This window comes from Fusarium falciforme, chromosome 1 (genome assembly GCF_026873545.1).
Source record: "Fusarium falciforme chromosome 1, complete sequence".
Lineage (NCBI taxonomy): Eukaryota > Fungi > Ascomycota > Sordariomycetes > Hypocreales > Nectriaceae > Fusarium > Fusarium falciforme.
In genome coordinates, this window is record NC_070544.1 from 4,945,237 (window position 1) to 4,966,496 (window position 21,260).

The 21,260-nt window shown below is 53.3% G+C and overlaps 4 protein-coding genes across 4 annotated transcripts; 3 read left to right on the forward strand and 1 right to left on the reverse strand.

Annotated features, from left to right (window-relative positions):
* Window positions 1-4,646: 4,646 nt before the first annotated feature.
* Window positions 4,647-5,347, reverse strand: NCS54_00140000 (Dynein light chain; the record flags this gene model as incomplete). The annotated part of the gene is made up of 7 exons (XM_053147029.1): window positions 4,647-4,711; window positions 4,815-4,884; window positions 4,938-4,964; window positions 5,026-5,060; window positions 5,119-5,152; window positions 5,217-5,239; window positions 5,296-5,347. 7 exons carry the CDS (start codon window positions 5,345-5,347, stop codon window positions 4,647-4,649), a joined length of 306 nt encoding a protein of 101 aa, XP_053003004.1.
* Window positions 5,348-9,025: 3,678 nt separating this feature from the next.
* On the forward strand, window positions 9,026-11,866 carry NCS54_00140100 (Multiple RNA-binding domain-containing protein 1; the record flags this gene model as incomplete). The annotated part of the gene is made up of 3 exons (XM_053147030.1): window positions 9,026-9,256; window positions 9,309-10,154; window positions 10,364-11,866. 3 exons carry the CDS (start codon window positions 9,026-9,028, stop codon window positions 11,864-11,866), a joined length of 2,580 nt encoding a protein of 859 aa, XP_053003005.1.
* Window positions 11,867-12,800: 934 nt separating this feature from the next.
* NCS54_00140200 (Conidiophore development regulator abaA) lies at window positions 12,801-15,467 on the forward strand (the record flags this gene model as incomplete). Its single annotated transcript, XM_053147031.1, has 3 exons — window positions 12,801-13,239; window positions 13,286-13,516; window positions 13,564-15,467. 3 exons carry the CDS (start codon window positions 12,801-12,803, stop codon window positions 15,465-15,467), a joined length of 2,574 nt encoding a protein of 857 aa, XP_053003006.1.
* A 3,438-nt stretch (window positions 15,468-18,905) lies between these two features.
* Window positions 18,906-20,633, forward strand: NCS54_00140300 (Hypothetical protein; the record flags this gene model as incomplete). The annotated part of the gene is made up of 1 exon (XM_053147032.1): window positions 18,906-20,633. One exon carries the CDS (start codon window positions 18,906-18,908, stop codon window positions 20,631-20,633), a length of 1,728 nt encoding a protein of 575 aa, XP_053003007.1.
* Window positions 20,634-21,260: the final 627 nt, after the last annotated feature.

Genomic DNA, 21,260 nt, shown 5'->3' on the forward strand with positions numbered 1-21,260 from the left:
CCGCCGGGGCAGTTGGGCCCTGGTCGGCGGAAGACCCCTGGCTCGACATGGGGCGGGAGGTACATCCATCCCATCCCAAACAGCAATGGGGGGCGTGGGAGTACTCGCCGCCTCACTCGAGCTCTCAGCGGCGGTATGCAGGGCTCAGTCTTGGTGAAGCAGCAAGTTGGCCTGCTGCTCTCTGACATCACCGCTGTGGTTGGCCTGGGGTTCACACAGCTCCCAATACGGGAGGATATCAAGGCAAGGCTGCCGCGTAGCGCCTACTGAGGCCCAATGCCGCGACGGTTGAGAAGAGAGGAAACTGGTCAGGTGGGCAAGCTTCGCTTCACCGGTCATGGAGCGTTTGGATCTCAGTCGGTGAAACCACCCGAGACAACATCGTCGCTCGAGGTGCCATCGCCTCTGGATCTCTCAGACCGCTGGGCGCTCCCGAGCCAGGTACTGTAGGTAGCTGGGTACGCATCAGCCGCCCGGTAGACACCGCTACGATACCAATACCCATCTTTCTTGGAACCGAGAGGACCTACTCATTGACAGGCAACCGGGGGGAGCGACGCATATGTGTATGACACCAGATCTGGGCAGGCCTGGCGGGTTCAATGGTGGTCACGTTGACCACGGCTCCAGACTCATGCCTCCGCCTTGATCCCACGCCCACCTCACATCCCACGTCCGAACCACCTGCATCCGTCAAAGTCCCGGAGGACGGGTCCTTGCGGTCCCGAGGTTCCCCAACAGACCGCCGGGTCTTGGCCACGCAGATTGCCGTGTTGCAGCTCATCAGGGCTGTTTATGATCCGAGTTGTGTTCTACCTCGTTGCCTGTAGAACCCCAGCTCATCAGACTGATGAGTTGAAAACAGGCTTGGCCGACGTGAGTGGGACACACCAGCAAGACAACTCGGGCGGGTCCAGATGGGATGGGCTGGGCTGGTGCTGGTCTGCATTGGCATCCCGCGGTTTACGTGCGTACGCCACGGCCGCTTCGTGTCTCGAAGAGGCGCTGACTTGACATGGCCCAGCAGAATGTCTCGCTCGTACATCCAAGAGGGTAAAAAAAGAAAGTAACAGGGCAAAAGTGCAGGCGCCTACTGAGCTGGGCCGCCTTGCCCATGATTACTTTCTGGATTTTTCTAGGGAGAGGGAGCGACATCTGCGACGTGGGATGTGTCGATGCCGGACCCTTGAGGGAGGGAATAATCAAACTTGAATTATTGCAATTGGTGACGCACGTGAAGCCTCAAGGTGAAGAAGGGGGCAGACAAATAGCCAGGAGGCGATGGACCGAAAAGTCGAATCCATCTTTTGCCGAATGATTCAGGTGGCATTTGGGATTCAGCAGGGACCAAGGACCCGCCGGCTCTCGAGTCTTCGTGAAATGACCAGGGATCTATCCTTGCTGTATGTCGAGGATGGATCTCTCAACTCCCTCGAGTTCGAGTTCGCTGGGGGTTGTTTTCCTCGGTTGATATCCCTTTTTATGAGATGTCAATTACCGCAATCTCGCGCTGGAGCTGCTTGTTCCTATTCACACTATTGAGGTTCATCAAACTAATCGGAGGAGGGAGTCGTGGATCCTTTAGATTGATATCCAGGGGTTACCGTTCATCATCACATTGACGCGAGGAGCTGAAAATTGACCGAAGATGGGTTTCTATTGAGAAACGATTGCTAAAATGCCCTTACAGACTTATCCTGCCCAAAACCCAATACTTATAAGATTGAGCATCGAGGGGTCGAGGGGAATCTACTATGGTCCATATATGTACCAGGATCTTGCGGCGTAAGGCTGTCGGGAATGCAATACGTGCACGTCGAGGACAGGACTACTCTGCAGCTGGAGCGTCATAAGAGGTGCCTCAAGATACAACCATTGTGGCAATTATTCTTTCATTGCTGCACACTTGCAGCAACGTCGATTGCCCGAGGTCACGGCTGCAATAATACCCGACGCGAGAAAATGGCACTGGACAACAGGGTAGCACCGTTGTGTCAAGACATTGATTCTTTTGGCTCATGGAACACGGTTTTAGATTCAGCACGAGCGCACCGCTAGATGTGCCATCTCATCTCGTAGACGACCATGGATAGAGAAAGCAAGGATGTCGGAGACCAAGCGCCGCGGAACGAACCATGACAAGACGAACCTGGAGCAAGGAACCCGGCTTCCGAGCGTCACGACTTATTACCTGGGAGTCTTGGCGGTACAGAGATGAAGTTTTGCACAGTTTTTTGAAACAAGATCCTACACTGGGTCTGAGGAGGGAGAAGAGAAGGATGAAAAGCTTCCAGAGTTCTTGATCCCTGTCACTCGCCTGTGCCTGCAGGTCAGCTTGAACCACGACGCACAGAGAGGCGCTGCCAAAGGGCCGAATTACACCCGGGGCTCTGTTCTCTACTGTCGAGAAGTAGAGCTTCGTTGGTCTGCAATGTCATCATGGATGTCAGCGTCTTGTAAGCCTACATCTACTCCATTTCTGTCTCTCGCCCAACTGCCACCTACGACAGAAGTGCTTGGTCAAAGTCCATCACTGCCCATTTTCACCTGCTCTATCAGAAACCGGACAGGCCCGCTGCAAGTAATGCCAATCGGGCACAGCGGGCTGCAAGTCCGTCAGCGAAGGGCGTTGACGCCGCCCCCCCTCCTCATTGCCCGTGCCACGCCTTGTACTGTATTTGTCGTCGTCGTCCCCTCTGACGAACGGCTTTTTCGTTAGAGTTCAGGCACGCAAATCCTCATTGGGGAGGGGGAACCTGTATCGCCACCTTGACGAGATTTGACATGTTTGTCTCACGTCCCTTCACCCCTCGGCTGAGGGAAGAGAGCTCGAAAAGAAGGCCATTCGACCTTCGTATCAGCTGCTCTTGAGCAACATCACGTTGATCTTGCCGACTGAGTAACTTACTGTATGGAATAATTGCTCCTACTTAATACCTTGATTCTCTTTTGCCCGCCAAAGATGAGAGACAAGAGGTCCCCTCTCGACCAGGATCCTCTGAACTGGGACCAGCTTGGCGGGCGGGTGGGTGGGCCACGGAACGCTTGCTTTGGGGGGGACGCCATTCCCCCATGCCTACCTAGCGCTAGGTCTATTGGAGGACGAGGGACTGCGTGATGGGGTGGTCACTGGGTCGTGGTGGTGTTGGGCATTTGGATACCCGAACGAACAATGGTCGACAGACAGACAGAAGAGAGGTGCCGATGGAGTCGGACTGCATGAGCTCCAGAACGCTCCAAGTCCCTTCCGGCATAAGTCGGGTTGCATGCTTACTTTTTTCTTCTGGTGCTCGGCTGCGAGTTCTGTCAAACCCTGTACGTATCGTTGGTTGACGAGTCCATCCATCCATCGTGAACTCGACACAATATCCCCGAGAGAGATAAACGGCCGGCCGGACCATGTTCCGAGGCTTGATCTCTCTCTCTCTCTCTGCTGTCCCCCACGTCGTACGTACGTAGAGACCGGTTGACCAATTCCTTCTGGCCTCCGCCGAGGTCATCCCATACAAGTCCCTGATGATCCCACGAGGGTCCCTCACCAAGCCATGGGTGTTGCAAAGACCCCCTCTGTGATAGACTTTTTTTTATTCAACTCATGTCATTGCTCATTGGCGCTTTGACGACAAAGAGAGTGATATGATCTCGGTATCACAACTCTGCCTGTTACAGAACCCGCCCGAAACCTAGTCTTGTCGGGTAAAGAGAGCAAAAGAGTCAAGTCCCAAATCCGAAGCCACCCAAATCCCTCGTCGTCCACTTCTGGCCACCCACCCCCGAGAGCTGGTTCCCACCCCGCGAGAGGCGTTTGATGGGGCTGGACTTGGCGTGTGTTTGCCCGCACTCTTTTCAGTTTCCGAAAGATGTCTAGCTTCCCTTTGAACGAAACTTTTCAACGACTGGATCGTTCGGGAAGAGGTGTTTACTAAACTGCACAAGGGGACCCGAGGCTAGAACCGAGACGGCAAGACGGGGGAGGCATTTGACTTTGGCACCAAAAAAAAGTGCTGGCGAGTTTTCTAAAGTGCTGTGCTGTAAGAGAGGAGTCGTCTTGGTTAGCTTCATCGACTCCACGTGAACATGGCGTTGGATCGTCCATGGGCCGACGATCGCGCGGGCTAACGATGCGTCCTGCCGCGATGTCAGTGATGCTGAGATGGGGCAGAAATCGACGATCCTAGTTAAGCCGTCTTGTGCCTCCACGGCAAGCTACAGATGACGAACCAAGACGAGTCCGACTCTTCTCGGCGCGGGACGATGACAAGAAGATGAACTTGTCTCACGCTGGCAACCATCTGTCTCAGGAACGGAACAGCACACCCGATCTCAAGCCACTCACTGGCGTGAAGCCTCTCATCAGGGACATACTCGGGACCCATCACCGAGGACAGGAACAGCGACAAAGTGGAATCACTGGGCGAGCGCCCCTCATTATTGATCATGAACCTAGTACAGCCGCGAGCAAGCAAGCTCTACCGCCGTCCGTCTCGTACATAGGCAAATAGGGTTGGGTGGACGGCATGGCATGGCATGGAAAGCCATAAACGCGATGCCTCTTTGCCTTTCTTCTCCTTGTCCCACCACACCGTCCCTCTCGCTCACAACAAGCTCTTCCAAAGGCCCCCACCGGTGAGCCATTTCTCCCATGCCTATTGCGTTTTGAATAGTAGAATTGCGCAGTGGCCAAGGTAAAAGTAGATGAAGTGCTTGGTTTCTGCAGAGGTGTGTATGTGTTAGTCAGGTCCCAGGAATGTCATGACTCGATCGAGCCCAGGGGTATGGCAAGAAAGCATCACGACAAGGTTTCGACCACGCACCATGAGTAACGAAGCTACCGAAATTCCGGCCGACGATGCAATGCCAGGTAGGGCCCTTGCGCTCGTCAAACTGAAGAGGGTGAGTAAGTGGTTGGCTGTGATGGCTTCTGGGGGTGTACGAACTGTCCGCTTGATGTGCTGTGCGATATCCTGCAAAGACATGTCAGCTCTGTGATCGCACGAATCCAATCATGGCACCTGATGGACCAACCTTCTCGATGGTGAACTTAGCCATAGCCTCCTGAGCTGCGAGCATATCAGCCTTGTGTCCTGCGCCATCAGGTGACGTTGGTGTTTAGCATACCAACTTCAATCGACTCCTGCTGCATGTCTTCCGTCTTTATTCCAATCCTCGTCAGCGATCGTTTCTTGCTTATACAGTTCGTGTTCGGGTCATCTCACCATGTCGGCGGACTTGATCTGGGCTGGTCTTCTGTTAGCATGATGCGCTGGTCAGAAAAACAGGAAAGAATTTGCCCACCTTCGAGCTTCTCCCGGGGCGCGGGGGTCTCGGTTGGCTTGATGTCGGACATTGTGCAGGTCGGAGAGGTCTCTCGGTGCGGGTATCAAATGCGATGCGACTGGGGAGATGACTTGTTAGCATGCAGAGTCGTCTAAGGTGCGTGAGGCTGGCGCGTGTGGACGACGATAGTTGGACGCCTCACTCGGCGCCCCCTTTCAAGGAGCTTGGGCGCACGTACGGGCGGTGGTGATCGATTGATCGCAGGGCGCAGGGCAAAGGCGTGAGTGTTTTGATTAATCGATAGGTGATGTTGTCGATGCAGCGCAGCGATATGTTGTCTGTAGGTAGGTAGCCTTGCGAAGTGGATGCTTTTCTGGAGTCGCGTGTTTGGGATGGATGCAGTCGTGTTGCTTGTTTGGCTATTGACGTTGGATGTGGGTTGGCAGGTGCCCGTACCTTCCTTTGGTAAGGTAGCCTCGCTGGGGGACGTGCACGCGCTGCTGGGACCTGCCCTGACACGGCGTGGCACGCACCGGTACTTGTTAGGTCCACTTTTTGGATTGCTTACCCTGGACCTGAAGATAGAGCTGAGATTGCAACTCACATGTAGTTATTGCTGATGATTCTATCTACTCTATACCGTTTGTAAAAATTCTTTGTGTTTCATCCAGTGAGTTTGATTATCTTCTGTGGATAATCATGCCTGTTCTCCTGAGCCTTCCATAATGTCACTGCTCACACTGAGGAGTTGGCCCACGGTGCTAACACCACGCCTACTCTGTTATCGCACACAAAAAAGTTATAGTCAAGACATTGGACAGTAGAGAGGGAGGAGAGCATATAAATATGAGATGCAATGTCAAGTCCGACTTCGTTTATCTCTCTCTACATAGGAGATGCCAAACTCTACTTCACTTACGACTTACAACAAGCTAACATGATTGCCCTGTATGACAACTGAAACAACACTTTGCCATGGATTGTGTCTTGACCCTGTGATCGATAACAATGCCACATCGCCCAACCAGTGTGGACTGTATCAAATGGACATTGTGTTTGCCGGGAACCATCCTTGGGGCCTTGACACGCAAGCTCATTTTGTTCCGTAGTGGAGGTAGATACACAGGACACATCCATAGCGAGATCTTAACACAAGGATTAAATAAATGACGAAGAGAAAATTCGAACATGGGCCTGTTTTGGGCATTAAGTTATTACAATCAGATTACCATCTTGGAGAAAAATGGCAAACGAGCCAACCCGAAGCTCAGTACAACTACCTAGTTACTCATACCGTAGCTACAAGTCGTAACCCACTGCACGATGATGATGCAAAACAGAAAGGGGATAAAACCCAAAGATGAACAAAGTTCACGGCAAGGAATGAACCAAATGCTGGTCGTAACGGCTTCACCGTTGCTCGCCTCTGCAATCCAACGGCCTGGAATAACGCATCCGGCGGTGTAGATACATGGAGAAAATCATGCATAGACCCATTGGCCACCTAGATCAGCTGCCTCAGAGAAGAGAGATCCCCGTTGACCGACGAGCGAACTGATGGTGTCTACTTTTCGGATCTAAGAGCGAATACTTGCCTCAGCATGCCAACCACCTGAGTGCGGCGAAAGTGTTTGAACATCCCTGGCCAACTCTTCAAATCCTCCGGATCTTCCGGAACAGATATTGAAAGCTGTACATACACCTACATTTATCCAGGGCCGTGGCCATGTGTTCAATATCTCGACCCGCCTCCGCTGTCGGTGTTGTCAATCCATGACTTTGTCGAGCATTTCGCGCTTGGCTCGGGTTTCCGGCGGAATGATTCGACTACGTAGTTTCCTCTCTCGTGCCCCTAAAACACTCATTCGGAAAGCCGGTGACCGCGGAGAGACTGATTTGGGTGCCCAGGTGCACCCTGATCCGAGCTGAGGTTGGATAGCCACCAAATCCGGACAAACACTCCAAGCTCTTGCAAAATGAACCGCTCCCCAGTACTTCCAAATAGCCGCAAAGCTCAGGCTCTCATGATTGGTCGAGGATGACTCTCAAAATAATTCGGTTGGTTGACCGCTGCTCCCAAGCATCTGGCATTGGTAAGGCGGTAGTCGACTGCCACACATTGTCGAGGTCCGTTTTCCCCAATCCACCCAAAAAGTCGGCTCGATGTCTTCCACAATCTCGTAGAGCATCAGGTAGGGGTAGAGGTGATGAGAAAGGGAAGTGTATGCCAGAGCGGCTGTCTTCGCCCCCGGACACTAACATCTCATGGAGGGGAGGAGTGTAGAGGTCAGCGCCCAGAGGATCTCTTATAGTCCTCAAGATGGAGAAAGCTGGCCTGATGAAAGTCATCCGCCCCTCCATAAGGTTTGGGAAGAATTCTCCAACGAAGATGGCTTGCATCCGCATTCCCTCACCGGTCATTCCAGGCTCGTGGTATGGAGGGCTCAACTTGTGCCAGGAGGTGCATAAAGAAATCATTTTCCAGACACCCCTCAAGAGGAACAGTATGGGAAAGGAGTATCACAGAAGAATATTCAGTTTATTTTACCATAATTCATTGTAACGATGTGAGGAGAACATAGGAGTTAAGGTGACGACAATGAAGTCTTCGGAATGCAACACTGCCAAATTTAGCCACTCTCAGTCCTAATAGACTTTCAGAATCTTTCCAGATTTTGAACCTCCACCATCTAAGAAAAGTTAATTCAAGTTGCTCGGAGACCATGCGGAGATGTTTGTGTTTATCTTGTATGATTGGCATTTCATGATGTGCCGTTTTGCTGTCCTGCGAGCTTCTGAAGACAGTGAGCATATCGAGATGTTGCGAGAATGGCATCGAGAGGGCACCTATACCCCTCAAACTCATAGCCCTACCTCAACACCAACTACAAAGGTGTCTCTAGGCATTGGCTTGGTACAGTCGTGTGACAATACCCCTTTACGTCTAAAAAACGGCTAACGCCGAGGCGCTGAGCTTTGATGCAGCGGTGAGAAGAGTTTATCCTGATTCACATACCTTTCCTTCAACTATTCTGTGACAAAGTGGTATGATTTTGGATACTAGTTGTAGGAAGTATGATGATGAGTGACGAGTTCTATGTCGGTCTATCAATGCAGCCTACTAATGAGTGCAGATGAATGAATAATTGTTCATCAAAACCTGCCATGAGTAGAATCTCATCAATTCGGCACAGCTCAACAATTCGATGAACCCTAAATAAACACCATCGGTATTTGGGATGCAGATTTTGGCGCCTTGGAACAGCATTTTGCATTCTGCATTAAGCCTTCAGGGGCGATCCATGCCTTCGCGACCACGGTTCTTGACTCGATGCACCAGCCGAATCTCTGGGTAGCAATTAGGCTGCAAGATATAATAGCATTGTACCGACTGATTGAACAATAGAGATCCTTCTGCTTGCAGCATCTTTTGGCAGGTTGAGTGGCGTCTAACTCGTTCGCTGGAATTTCTTCCATCACTCACTGAGAGCGGTGAAGAATAACGTCTCCTTCTCCATGCAATTCAGAAGCACATGGTGGGGTTGAGCTCGTGAGTGCACGGGCCAGCAACAGGCCCCAGCCTCAACGATAAGAATGGGTAGCAAACTTTTTTTTTCTTCCTCTCCCTTCATAAAAAGCCCACGTCCAAAAGATGCCTTGACGCGTTCAACTTCTGCTCCCCGGGTGAACCATTCACCATTGCTGGGAGACGTCAACATCAACAAAACATCATCAGATCATACTCGCAATGGCCTCATCAAGGATCTTCATCAAGGGTTTGCCACCCAACATCTCCGAGGCCGAGTTCCGGAAGCACTTCTCCGCCAAGGGTCGCGAGATTACCGATGTCAAGCTGATTCCCCAGCGACGTATTGGCTACGTCGGCTACAAGACCTCGGACGATGCGACCAAGGCAGTCAAGTACTTCAACAAGTCTTACATTCGCATGTCCAAGATCGCCGTTGAGACAGCTAGACCTGTAAGCGACTCCATCCTCATGTCTTGACTGACTGTTGCTCATGGAATGTTAGATCTCAGACCCCGCCCTGCTCAAAGGCCAGAACGCCTCGCATTCCAAACATGCGTCGGCAGGCACAGGCACAGGCACAGGCACCATCACCAAGGGCACGGAGCGTCCGATCGTGAAGGACTCGGACGCGAGCTCGAGGAAGCGAAAGCGAGATGAGCCTCAGATGGCGGATCCCAAGTTGCGCGAGTTCCTCCAGGTCATGAAGACCGGTGGAGAGGGCGCGTTGGAAGATGCTGCCAACGCCCACCAGGCTGACGGCGCCTCTGCGATACCAGCCGCCGCCGTTCCCGAGGAGGATAGTGACGACGAGTACGAGCAGATCCCGACTCGAAGGGAGAAGCAGCGCAGGATAGAGGCGCCGGAGAAGGCCCCAACCTCGGAGTCTCTAGCACCGCGCCCGAAAGAAACACCCGGCCCCGCCGATGTACAGATGCAAACTCCTGCAGATGAAGAGACAGTCGAGTCATCAGAGACCAAACAACCAGATCTGGAACATTCGGCAGTAGTTGCAGAGGATGACGACTGGCTGCGTTCACGTACCAACAGGTTGCTGGACCTTGTTGATCCCGATGATCTGGAACGAACGCCTGCGCAAGGGCCTGTTGCCAAAGAGACTGGTCATACCGAGGGAGGCGACGTCGTCAACAGTCCCCAGGCCAACCCCTCGGATGAGGATGAGATGACAGCTGAAGAGCCTACGGTCGAGCAATCGGGGGGTGAGCCGCCGAAAGACGACTCACTTGAGGCGATCCGCCGAACGTCTCGGCTCTTTGTCCGGAACCTCCCCTATAGTGCCACTGAGGAGGATCTCCGCGAGACCTTTGAAGGGTTCGGCACACTTGAAGAGGTATGTTTCAAGATTGTTTATTTGTTTTTCGTCTTTTATAACCGACAACGTGATGAACCCCTGATAGGGACAGCTTACACTACGGTGTTTGATGAGAACCAGGGCGAATATTTTAGTAGATGCTTCGATCGTCTGAATTGTTGTCAATTTTGTTGCATTTTTCTGGGTGGACTTTTAATGGCTGGGCACTGGCTAACAATGCACGTCAGGTCCATCTACCCGCCAACAAGTCAGGTACCAGCAAGGGGTTTGCCCTGGTGCTGTTCAGTGACCCGTCGGGAGCGGTTGAAGCATTCCAAGCCATGGATGGGGCGACGTTTCAGGGGCGTATCCTCCACATCATTCCTGCCAGCGCAAAGAGAGACACAGGGTTGGACGAGTTTGCCATCTCCAAGCTCCCTCTCAAGAAGCAGAACATGATTCGGAAGAAACAAGAAGCATCTGCCAGTACCTTCAACTGGAATGCGCTCTACATGAGCCAGGACGCCGTCAACGCGTCGGTCGCTGACCGTCTTGGTGTTTCAAAATCCGAGATGCTCGACCCTACCTCTGCTGATGCGGCCGTCAAGCAGGCTATCGCAGAGACGAGCGTCATCCAAGAGACCAAAGCCTATTTCGCCGCTAACGGGGTGGACCTGGAGGCTTTCAAGTCAAAGAAGCGGGGCGACACGGCCATCTTGGTCAAGAACTTTCCCTATGGGACGACGATCGACGAGCTCCGTAAGCTGTTTGAGGAGTCTGGGCCCGTGCTGAGAGTTTTGATGCCTCCTAGCGGAACAATCGCCATTGTGCAGTTCACGCAGCCTAATCACGCCAAGTCCGCTTTTGGGAAGCTTGCGTATCGCCGGATTGGAGATAGCGTCCTCTTCTTGGAGAAGGCGCCAAGTGACATCTTCAGAGGCGGCGACCAACTGGATCAAGCCGTGTCCCTAAAGGATCGTCCGGCTCCGACGGTCCAAAACCTTAGTGTGAACGACCTGCTGTCACGCGGTGATAAGCCGGAGGACGACGTGGATACGACGTCGCTGTTTGTCCGGAATTTAAACTTTTCGACGTCGACCACCAGGCTTGCCGAAGCTTTTCAGTCCCTCGACGGATTCGTCTCGGCCAGGGTCAAGACCAAGATGGATCCCAAGAAGCCAGGCCAGACGCTTAGCATGGGGTTCGGCTTTGTCGAGTTCCGGACAAAGAGCCAAGCGCAGGCTGCACTCAAAGTCATGGACGGCCATGTTCTGGACGATCACGCGCTTGCCGTCAAGGCATCGCACAAGGGGCATGACGCAGCTGAGGAGAGACGGCGAGAGGACAAGGCCAAGAGGGCCGCAGGACAGCGCACAAAGATCATCATCAAGAACCTGCCTTTCCAAGCCACCAAGAAGGACATCAGGTCCCTGTTTGGGACGTACGGCCAGCTCAGATCGGTACGCCTTCCTAAGAAGGCTGACTATACCCCAAGGGGTTTTGCCTTTGCCGACTTTGTCACTCCCCGCGAAGCCGAGAACGCGCTAAATGCGTTGAGGGACACCCACTTGCTGGGCCGCAAGCTTGTCTTGGACTTTGCGGAGGCAGAGGCAGTCGACGCCGAGGAGGAGATCGCAAAGATGCAGAAGAAGGTAGGGGGCCAGGTCAACAAGGTCGCCCTCCAGCAGTTGACTGGACGAGGGAGGACGCGGGTCAATATTGGCAACGAGAACGACGAGATGGAGGGTTGAGTTGAGCTGAGCTGAGTTGAGAATGAGAAAACAGACTACAGGCTCAATCGAATCGATGGCCTCGTCCAGAGTTTCGACAAGGCTGAGTGTCCTATACGCGAATGGCCTCGCTCGCATCAGGGACTGCGCCGTTCTCCCTTGGCAAGGGACCATTGGTTGCTGGCGAGCGGATGACATGCATATTCCGCAACGCTTATCCAGCGTGGCTACGATCGGAACTAGAGGTTGGTGCAAGACTTCATCACCCTGACAGGGGAACTGCGGATCCTCTGGATGTCTGATTCTAATCTCGTCCACATACCTTGGGCCGTTCGGGGTGAAGATGTCTCTGAAGTTGTTTCGAGACACGCCCTCCCCACCCTCCCCTGGAGATGGACGCCTCCCCTGGTGATGGACCATGGCGGCCCCGCCCTGACGCTCCCTTGCATACTAACGCCCTCGATCAGACCTCAAAGCTGCCATGTGCTGGTGGCTTGGGCAAGTGCCCTCGATTGGCCGCCATGGCGCCTCGACGTAGACATCCCTCCGGGCGAAGCCTGCTCAGTTCCCCGCCGCTGGGGCGCCCTTCCCACCCTTTGTGGATGGGATGGCGATGGATCTTGATCTTTTGGGTCGAGGAGGGGCGGGCAGCCCTGGCCTCGGCGGACACGGTCCTCAGACTATCTATACTCTGCTCCCGAGTCTTGGATTTATAGACGTCTATTAGATTTCTCCTGACGATTCTTCGTTCCAGTGCCTGGACCTCCTTTCTTCAGAAGCATACATCTATCCCACCATTCCACGTCTTGAATTCCTTCCAGCATTTCTCATCCTCTCTTGTCTGTTCATTGTCTGCATACGTAGAGCTGCGAACGGTATTCCAGCTGTGTCAAGCTTGTTCCTGTGAGCTCTCTTGCCGGCATTCCACTGCTATAGCAGCAGTTACTCCTTTGCCATGTCTTCATCACTCTATCACCCGCGGCCGGTGCTGTCGTCGCAGCGATATACACCTTCACCGGACTACCTTCAAGATGCTCGAAGAACCTACCACAACAACAGCCGCCTGCCTCTGCGGGAAGCCAACGGCAACGCGCAATCACACAACTTCAACGGCATGGTCTCATGCTATCAGAGCCCTGTGGGCATCTCGCCCTCAGTGCCCCAAAGCCTCCCAGCTCCCATGGTTCCCTCACAGTCATTCGACTGCCTGTACCGCGTCCCTACACCACGAAACCAGCCTCGAGGCTTCCAGAGGAGGCCTCGAAGCGGCGTGAACCCCCTCTACTTCTGGCCTGCCTTCCGACAATACCGCAACCGGCAAGCACACAAGGATACCCAAAAAGATAAGGGTGGTGTGTGGAGGAGGCCAGAGCTCGAGGATGCTTTTGTTGACTGTAAGAACCCTTCCTATATTTGAAAAACTATTCTGACATGCTCTAGCTGTCCTGCTTATGCCTCACATGGGCCGTCGCAAGTTTTCCATGGGAGGAAAGCTCCACGGACGTAACATGCTGATCAGCGAATACATTTTTGTCATCTGCGTTGCTATCCTTGGCAGCAAGGAAATCTTTCGAATCGACAACAGCAATGACAGTATTGAGCAGATGGGACGCAAGCAGGTGTCGAGCCACATGCAAGTGGTCAAGAAGTTCTTTGAAGATCTGCGATGCTGTAAGTTTGCATGACCAGTAACTAGTGAATCAACTAACATTTGGCAGTCCACTTCCTATTCCCTGCTGAGGAGAAGAAGGAGCCTGGTTCGACCAACTCTGATGACTACTACGACGAGGAAGAGCAGGAGTCGTTCAAGTCCAACCCAGTTCTGACTGCTCTGGCAGAGGGCCGAGTTCCTGATGTCAAGCCCAACTACGAGTACTTCTCCCAGCTCCTGGCTCTTCAGTCTCTGATCACAGTCCGACCCAAGACGGCAGAGGTCTATGTCTCGTCGTCCGAGGTCAAGATCAGAGATGATATTGCCTATGATTCTCATGACACGCCTCTGGACCAGGAGTCTTTCCCCCACCTGAACAAGTACAGCAATTGTGATGACAGCCCTACTGTTCTTGGAAAGGATGTGCTGCTTCACGAGTATACTCGCTCGCTGGACCGGTCTACCTCTGCCTGTGTCAAGACGGTTACCCGGCGATGGCAGAAGGATGCGCCCGAGATCTATGAGACTCTGGATCTTCCCACCCGGGATGAGGAGTGTCTGCTCCTCGAGATGTGCGCAACTCTGGAGCTGCACGACCACGCCCGATTCCCCTCTGGGTCTGAGCTCACGGGCTTTGTTGAGGTGGCAATCACGCAGCCCAACCTCCAGAACCACCGGTGGAAGTGTGTGACGCGCCTCACCCGGCCGGCTGAGCTGCATGGCGACGACAAGAAGCAGGGTGTGTACACCAACGAGACGGGAATCCACCGACGGGGATGCGGAGACTCCAAGCCCGACTGTGACTGCCACAGCCGACCCCGACAGGACATCCACGTCCCGTTCCCCGCGGTAGAATGGGCGAGCATCCTGAGCCAGGCGGTGCAGTACCCGGACGTGGAGCACCAGCACAAGAAGGAGAAGCGGTCAAAGGGAGACGGCGACCGCAAGAAGCACGACCTTGACCGGGCCGGCAGCAAGCGAAAGCGATCCGAGGATGACGGTGATGCCGCCTCTTGGGCCCGGCGTGAGCTCACAGGCAGTGACCTCATCTGCAAGGTGGCCATGTATCAAGAGCTCTGGTCATGTGCGCCCGACTCGACGCGGTGGGTTCGACAGGCCATCATCTTCTGGCGGTTCAACACGACCAACCAATGGTACAAGTACAACCCAGTGTTCAAGCCGGCTGGCACGTCATGGCGGTGGTTGACGGTCAACGACCCCATGTCCCGCTATCACCAGCAAAAGGCTCTCGTCTACCCGTCGGCAACAGTCTCGAGGGACTCCATCATGTCGCCCACGCCTTCCATCAACCAGCACATGACGGCGGCCATGAATGAGACGTTCAGCTCTGCGTGGGACACCAACGTGAGCCTGGCGCAGGTGCCAACGGTGCCGGCAGCAAACAATGGAATGACGCTGTTCGAGTCCTTCTCCAACGGGCTCGCTACGCCTCCACCAACAGCCGGCCTACAAGGGTCGTACCCGACCAGCTTTGACCACGGCATGCCCCCGAGCACAGGCGTCGGCTTTTTGCCTTCGACGTGCAGCACGGCGGGCGAGAGCCAGTCTGTTGGGGGACACGCACAGAGCCAAAGCTACTACGATGTGCAGACAACGCTGGCAGATCTCAAACCCGCCATGTCGGCAGTGAATCCCTTCCAGGGCCCAACTGCCACGACTGCACTGGACCTGTCAAACCCTCTTGTCTATGACAACTCAGAGTGCGACGGTCTTCAGGGCTGGGACATGCCGACGCTGGACGGGTGGTCAACTGGCACAGGGGCGGGATCTGACTGGGGCTCACAAGGTGCCAAGGTGGAACCAAGCAGCGACCAAGCTTCGTTGTGGGCACAGTCACAGTGGACACAGATGGGAGCAGATCGTGACGGTAGCCCACGGCCGATGAAGCGGCGCAGGGGGGACACGATTGAGGGCCATGTGCCGGTCACGATGGCAGCTGGAGCATGGTGAACTGGGCATGGATGAGGTCACATTCGTCAGTCATTCACAAAAGGGAAGCATCTAAGAGAGCGAGTCATTGATGGGGATGTGATACACGGGGGGAGTGGTTGATGATGCATTTACGCTGCAATGTCACAATGGTCATGGTCATGTACTGGTATTTGCGGGCGGCGTTGAGGGAGTATGAGTATGGGACATGAATTTTTGGTCACTCACGACAGTAATACCATGTTTGGTTATAGAAACGACGGGCATATGTTATTTGGTAGTTTATGAGAAGCTTTAATTTAGTCAAGTTCAAGATTCAAGATTTCAAACCAAGATGCGCCTCATGTTCTCGATGCGTCCAAGTCATCATTCCTGAACCAACGCCGCAGAGCTCATCTGTCATTAAAGTAAGTTTGCACTTGACGGGCTCTAGCCGATCACTGCATCACGACCTGAAGCTAAAGCAAGGAACAGGAACAGTTGATAGCATTCCACGGGGAACGCAGGCACGAGGGGATCTTCAGGTCGAAGGTTCCAAAGGGGCGTCTAAACGAAATGTCATGTCTCTTCACCAGGCGGGATTGGCAACAATATTGAAACACGTCTAGAAGGGGGTGAGAAATCATCGAAGTCTTTTTTTTCCCCTGTAAGAGGAGGAAACGAAACAGCCAAGGGAAAAGAAGAAAGGGCATTAGATCCAGTTAATCGGTTGACGCTAATGTCAAAAGAAAGGACAGAGACAGTCCGGGGGTGAGTGGGTGAGACATTGGCTTTTACACTTGTGAGCAAAGACACGCCCGGTATGGAGGAGCACGTGATGGAAGGAAAGCCTTTGATGTAATGATTTTCGCCAGGATTTTCGAGAAAAATGAGAAAAGATATGAGATGCCTTTGACGTAGGTGATGATCAAGATGGGATGCTCTTTGTGCTACTTTTGGAAACGTGGGGTGCGAAAAGTTGAAACGGAGGAATAAAGGTTAACTAACATCCATGACAAGGGAGGGGGTGTGCGGGAGGGAGAGAGAGATGGGGATCAAGGGGGGGCGGGGTTATTGAATATTTGGACGATAGATTGAATTTGAGGAGGAAGAGAAGATTGAGTTGAAGGAGTTGCAAGTGGAATGAATGAGCTGAGGGAGTTTAAAGTGAAGCGTCAAAGTGAGGGGGCATTTTTGGTGTTGGATTGCAACATTGCGAAATTGTACTCTAGAGCGGAAGATGGATGGGTCATATAAAAGATGGGGGTTTCAACTGACTTGACAGGGTCTCTCGTTCTTTGTTTGATAGAAACCCTGGTCAGTTGAAGTGGGTGAGGGAGTGTTTGCCTGCTTTTGCTTGTTTTGCATAACCAATGCACAACATTGGGCAACAACTGCATGAAACGGCAACCATCAAAGGAAGACGAGAGAAGAAGAGAGAAAAACACTCATCTCTAACAAGTCTTGTCAGATGATTTTCTCCAAGTCACGAGTCGACTGGCTTCGTGAAGAGATTTTTTTGGCAGGCGCTTCATCAAACATTGTCCGTCAATGCAGACGCGACCACTATATTGACCTTGTGGGACGATGACGAAGCTCGTGAGCAAGATTGAGAAGGAAAGATAAAGATAACAAGAGAAGAAAAGAGGGCATGCCCGGTTTCAAATATTCCTCAAGGCCTCGTCAGCGTTTAGAATCTGTCTATTTCGGTGCCAGTCGTCCATGAGCCCACAAGGCCGCGACGGTAGGCCTATGTATTTTTACTTCCCAGTATTCTGAGACACGGGACTGGGAGAGAAAAGTCTCAGCGAACCAAGACATCATCTATCCAGGGCCTGTTATTCCCTGTATTTAATCCCTGTTGGTTTTTTGAGAGAGTGGTCGCCTGTGGGCCAATGGGCCGCCGGGAGAGGGCGCGCTTGTAAACGGGGCCAATTTCATTAGACGCCCGCGAACCCCAAAACTTTTCTCCGGGCGCCAACAGCCAATACTTGTAGACCTGACAACTCGACCTCATACTAGGTTGTAAGTTGAGGCAAGGGTTCTAGACTCTTGACTCCCATGGCTATTCTTGGGTGAACCTAGACTCTGACCCGCGTCTGAATGAGGCTGTTCATCCAACCGGGCGGCTATCTCTCCCAGAGACTTGAAACACGGTCGTTTCCCTAACCCAGGGCCTTGTACGACTGAAAGTCTGGACCATCGACATGACCCCCCCTTGAGCGCTTCCCCAGACGAAGCAGAAGCAAGGAAGAGTCTGCCCATCAGGCCGGGTCGACCGTACCATCCCGCCTGTGCATTATGCGCGATGCTGTTGAGATCCATCCCAGCCGCGCCTTGTCTCTGCCAGGCCCGTTTCTATGACCGCCGTCGCGGTGCCCAACGATAGGCCATGGTGCTCTCCGGACTCACGATATCAACTGCCCACCCTCCACTTGGTCTGTTTCTCAAAGTGTTTCGTTCACCGGGTGCCTACTTGGTTATTGCCTGCTCTCCAAGAAAAAATTGCCGTCTTGACTTGTGTGTCCACCTTTGTGTCATTGATTGCCTGCCTCTCGTGCGAGGAAAAAGGACCCCTTCATTACCACTCGTCCTCCCACGCCCAACAACAACACCCCCGTCCTCTCCTCTTTCTCAACATCTCTGGGTCTGATCCATCCGGTTCGCTGTCGTACTTTCACTCTGTCGATAACCTTTCTGCTTCACCCGTTCACAACGCGTCACTCTAGTTCGTGAGTCACGAACGTCAAAGATGCTCAACTAGAGGGGGTGATTTTCTCTTTTCCTTTTTCTCTTTTTTCCTTTGTCACCAACTTCGATTCTGAACTTCTCTTTCTTAAGCACTACAGCTTTTTTTTTTTTTTTACTCCTCTTCACTCTCTCTTCTAGTTCAGCTGGACTGACTCTCTCAAACCTACGCTGGACGCCGGGGAACCCATCACAACTCGCTTCACACTCTGAGATTGTTCCTCACATCTCAAACAATACCAATCACTTTTTTATCTTTCTCTATCGAGAAGGAACCTATAGAACCGAAAAAGGTTATTGAGTCGTCTATCGTTGGTCACGGGCTTCATTTCAATAAAGCCGCTTGACACTGCCAAAGCCGCATCCATCCATCGACAGTGTTCACCAGCCGCCAAAGAGGGGAAAAAACAAAAAAGGCCCTTATTCACTCGCTGTTCTCGCGAACAATAACAATTGTTTTCCCTTTCATCAATCGGGCAACAATAAATCACCGGCTTGGGAAGCAAAAGTGACGGGCTTCCGCCTCCTCTGTCGCTCCTTTTCAGAGAAGGCCTCGTCATTTACATTCATTTCTACCACGGCTTTGACCTGACTATACATTTCTACCCTTCTTCTTCTTCCCCAAAGCTTTTCAAACCTGCTCGAAAGCATCATCACCATCTCGACTCTACCGACAATACTTTGAAGGCATCCGACTATCGTCCGAAACACCAACAAGCGACCACTTTCATCATGAAGGTCTCCGCCTCCGCCCTCGCCCTCGCCGGCGCAACCTTCATCTCGTCTGCTTCGGCTCACTCATGGGTCGAATATGCCTACAAGCTGGCTAGAAACGGCACCATGATTGGGAACATCGGTTTCCCTCGCGGATACGTGTCCCGCGACTCTACCAACCCTCCCTTTACCGACTCCATCCCCCAGAACATCCTGCCGGCTGCTGGACAGCCCGCTTATTCTGGCCAAGAGGTTCTCAACAAGTTCAAGTTTGAGAAGAACCCCCAGCACCCCATGCTCGAGGCCTCCGCTGGTGATTACATCGCCGTTATGCACCTCGAGAATGGCCATACCACCCTCCCTGAGAACCAGCCGAAGAAGCCCAAGAACCGTGGCACTCTGTACTTCTACGGCACTACCCAACCCAAGGAGCAGGAGAAGCTCTTTGACGTCCACCTGGTCTGGAACAAGGACGGCACTGGTGGTGACAAGCGCGGCCGCCTCATCGCTACGCGCAACTACGATGACGGCCAGTGTTACCAGCCCAACCCTGGCCAACTAAGCACCTCCCGGTCCAGCGAGCTCGCTCCCAAGGGCGCCCTTCCCACCAAGGAGCTCGCCTGCCAGTCCGACATCAAGCTCCCCGATGACTTGAAGGCCGGCGACATCTACACCATCTACTGGTACTGGGACTGGCCCGATCTGAACGCTGAGAAGATCAACATGGACGCCACCAAGAACGGCAAATTCCCCTGGGCCGGCACCTTCATGCGCGGTGAGAAGGACCCCAACGGCTTCACCATGGACGCCATCGCCCGGAACGAGAGCTACTCCAGCGTCATCGACATCAAGATCACTGGCGCCCAGGCTGATTCGTTTGTCGCCAAGGACGTGGAGAGCCTGGACTGGGTCGATGACCAGAACATTTACTCTGCTGGTATCGAGGCCCAGATGCGCAACAACTACCAGGTCGATGTTGATGGTAACGAGGGCGGTAGCGCTGTGCTCCCTTCGGCTTCTGCCCAGCCAACCTCTCCTGTTCAGCCCTCATCGCCCGTCCAGCCTTCTGCCCCTGGCGTGCCTTCGTCGTCTGCCCCCATCGGTGGTGGTGATGGCGTCGCTACGGTGACCGTCACAGAGACTGTGCGGCCGCCTGCCACTGTCACGACAGTTTATGTCACTGTTCCCGCCGAGTCCATGACCACTGGACCTGCCGCTGAGCCCACGGTTGATACTACCCAGACGTCTACGACTACAATCTTGGTAACCAGGAGCAAAACCGCTGGCAATGGTGTCGTTACCTCGGTGGTCCCCAACCCCGTGGTCTCTAACCCTTCGCCTTCTAACCAGGCCTCTGAAGCTGTTGGCACTCCCCCAACTGCTCCCTCCTCGTTCTTGACCTTCGTCACCTCCAGCCCTACGGCCGGCGCTACCAACGTCGAGCAGCCAGAGCCGGAGCCCTCGACTGTCTACGAGACCATCATCACTCATATCTCGACCAAGCCCTCGGCCACTGGCGAAGACGCCCCCGCTGAGCCCGCTCAGACTGTCGTCGAGACTCTCACCACCCACATCAACACACCATCCTCCACCGTCATCAACTCCCCCCCTCAACAAACGATCCCCGGTGGCCAGTTCCGCGAGACTCCCCTGCCCGTGAGCAGTGCCGCGCCGACCAAGAGCGGACCTCCTATCCCTTCGGGTTTCCTCCGCCGACGTGAGAACTGGGTGTTTGGCGACTTTTAGGTCGCTTCATGTATCCCAAGCCCTCCTTTCGTGAAGCTTGTAGGCTTCACTATACTAGCAACTAACGTACATATACGGCCGCATCCCCTCTTATTAGGGAGAATAGGGAAACACGGCGAAAAAGGGGTCAGGCGCGCCGGTCGCATATAAACGGCGTTGGATACATGATACCACTATTGTTTGTCCTTAGCGAAAAACGGCTCGTAGTTCGGCCTCTTCTCTCCACCGTCTTATGAACGGTGGAAGGAGAGGCGAACGGATGCCCATTTGATTTTCAGCACGGGATCTGATTTATTGCAATGTTTCTCTCTTTGGCTTGAGTAAGGGGAGCGAGTATACGTGGGATTTACGGGTGGAAACAAGCTCCCTCTCAGTTTAAAAAAATTCGAAAATGGTTCACACCAGTTCTTGATGTTTGACTCTGTGCTATGTGACTTGTAGAACATGTTTGTCATGTTTCAGTGATTCCTTGTGATTGTGACTGTGAGAAGGTGTCCTTCAAGAGGTCATTTCGGCTGCCGGCTTAATACAAGGTAGCCGACGGTGTACACGCTGCACGCAATCTATCTCGTGAGGCACAAGTGACACATGGCACAGAGAGTGAAAAGCGCCGACAATAGGGGAGTC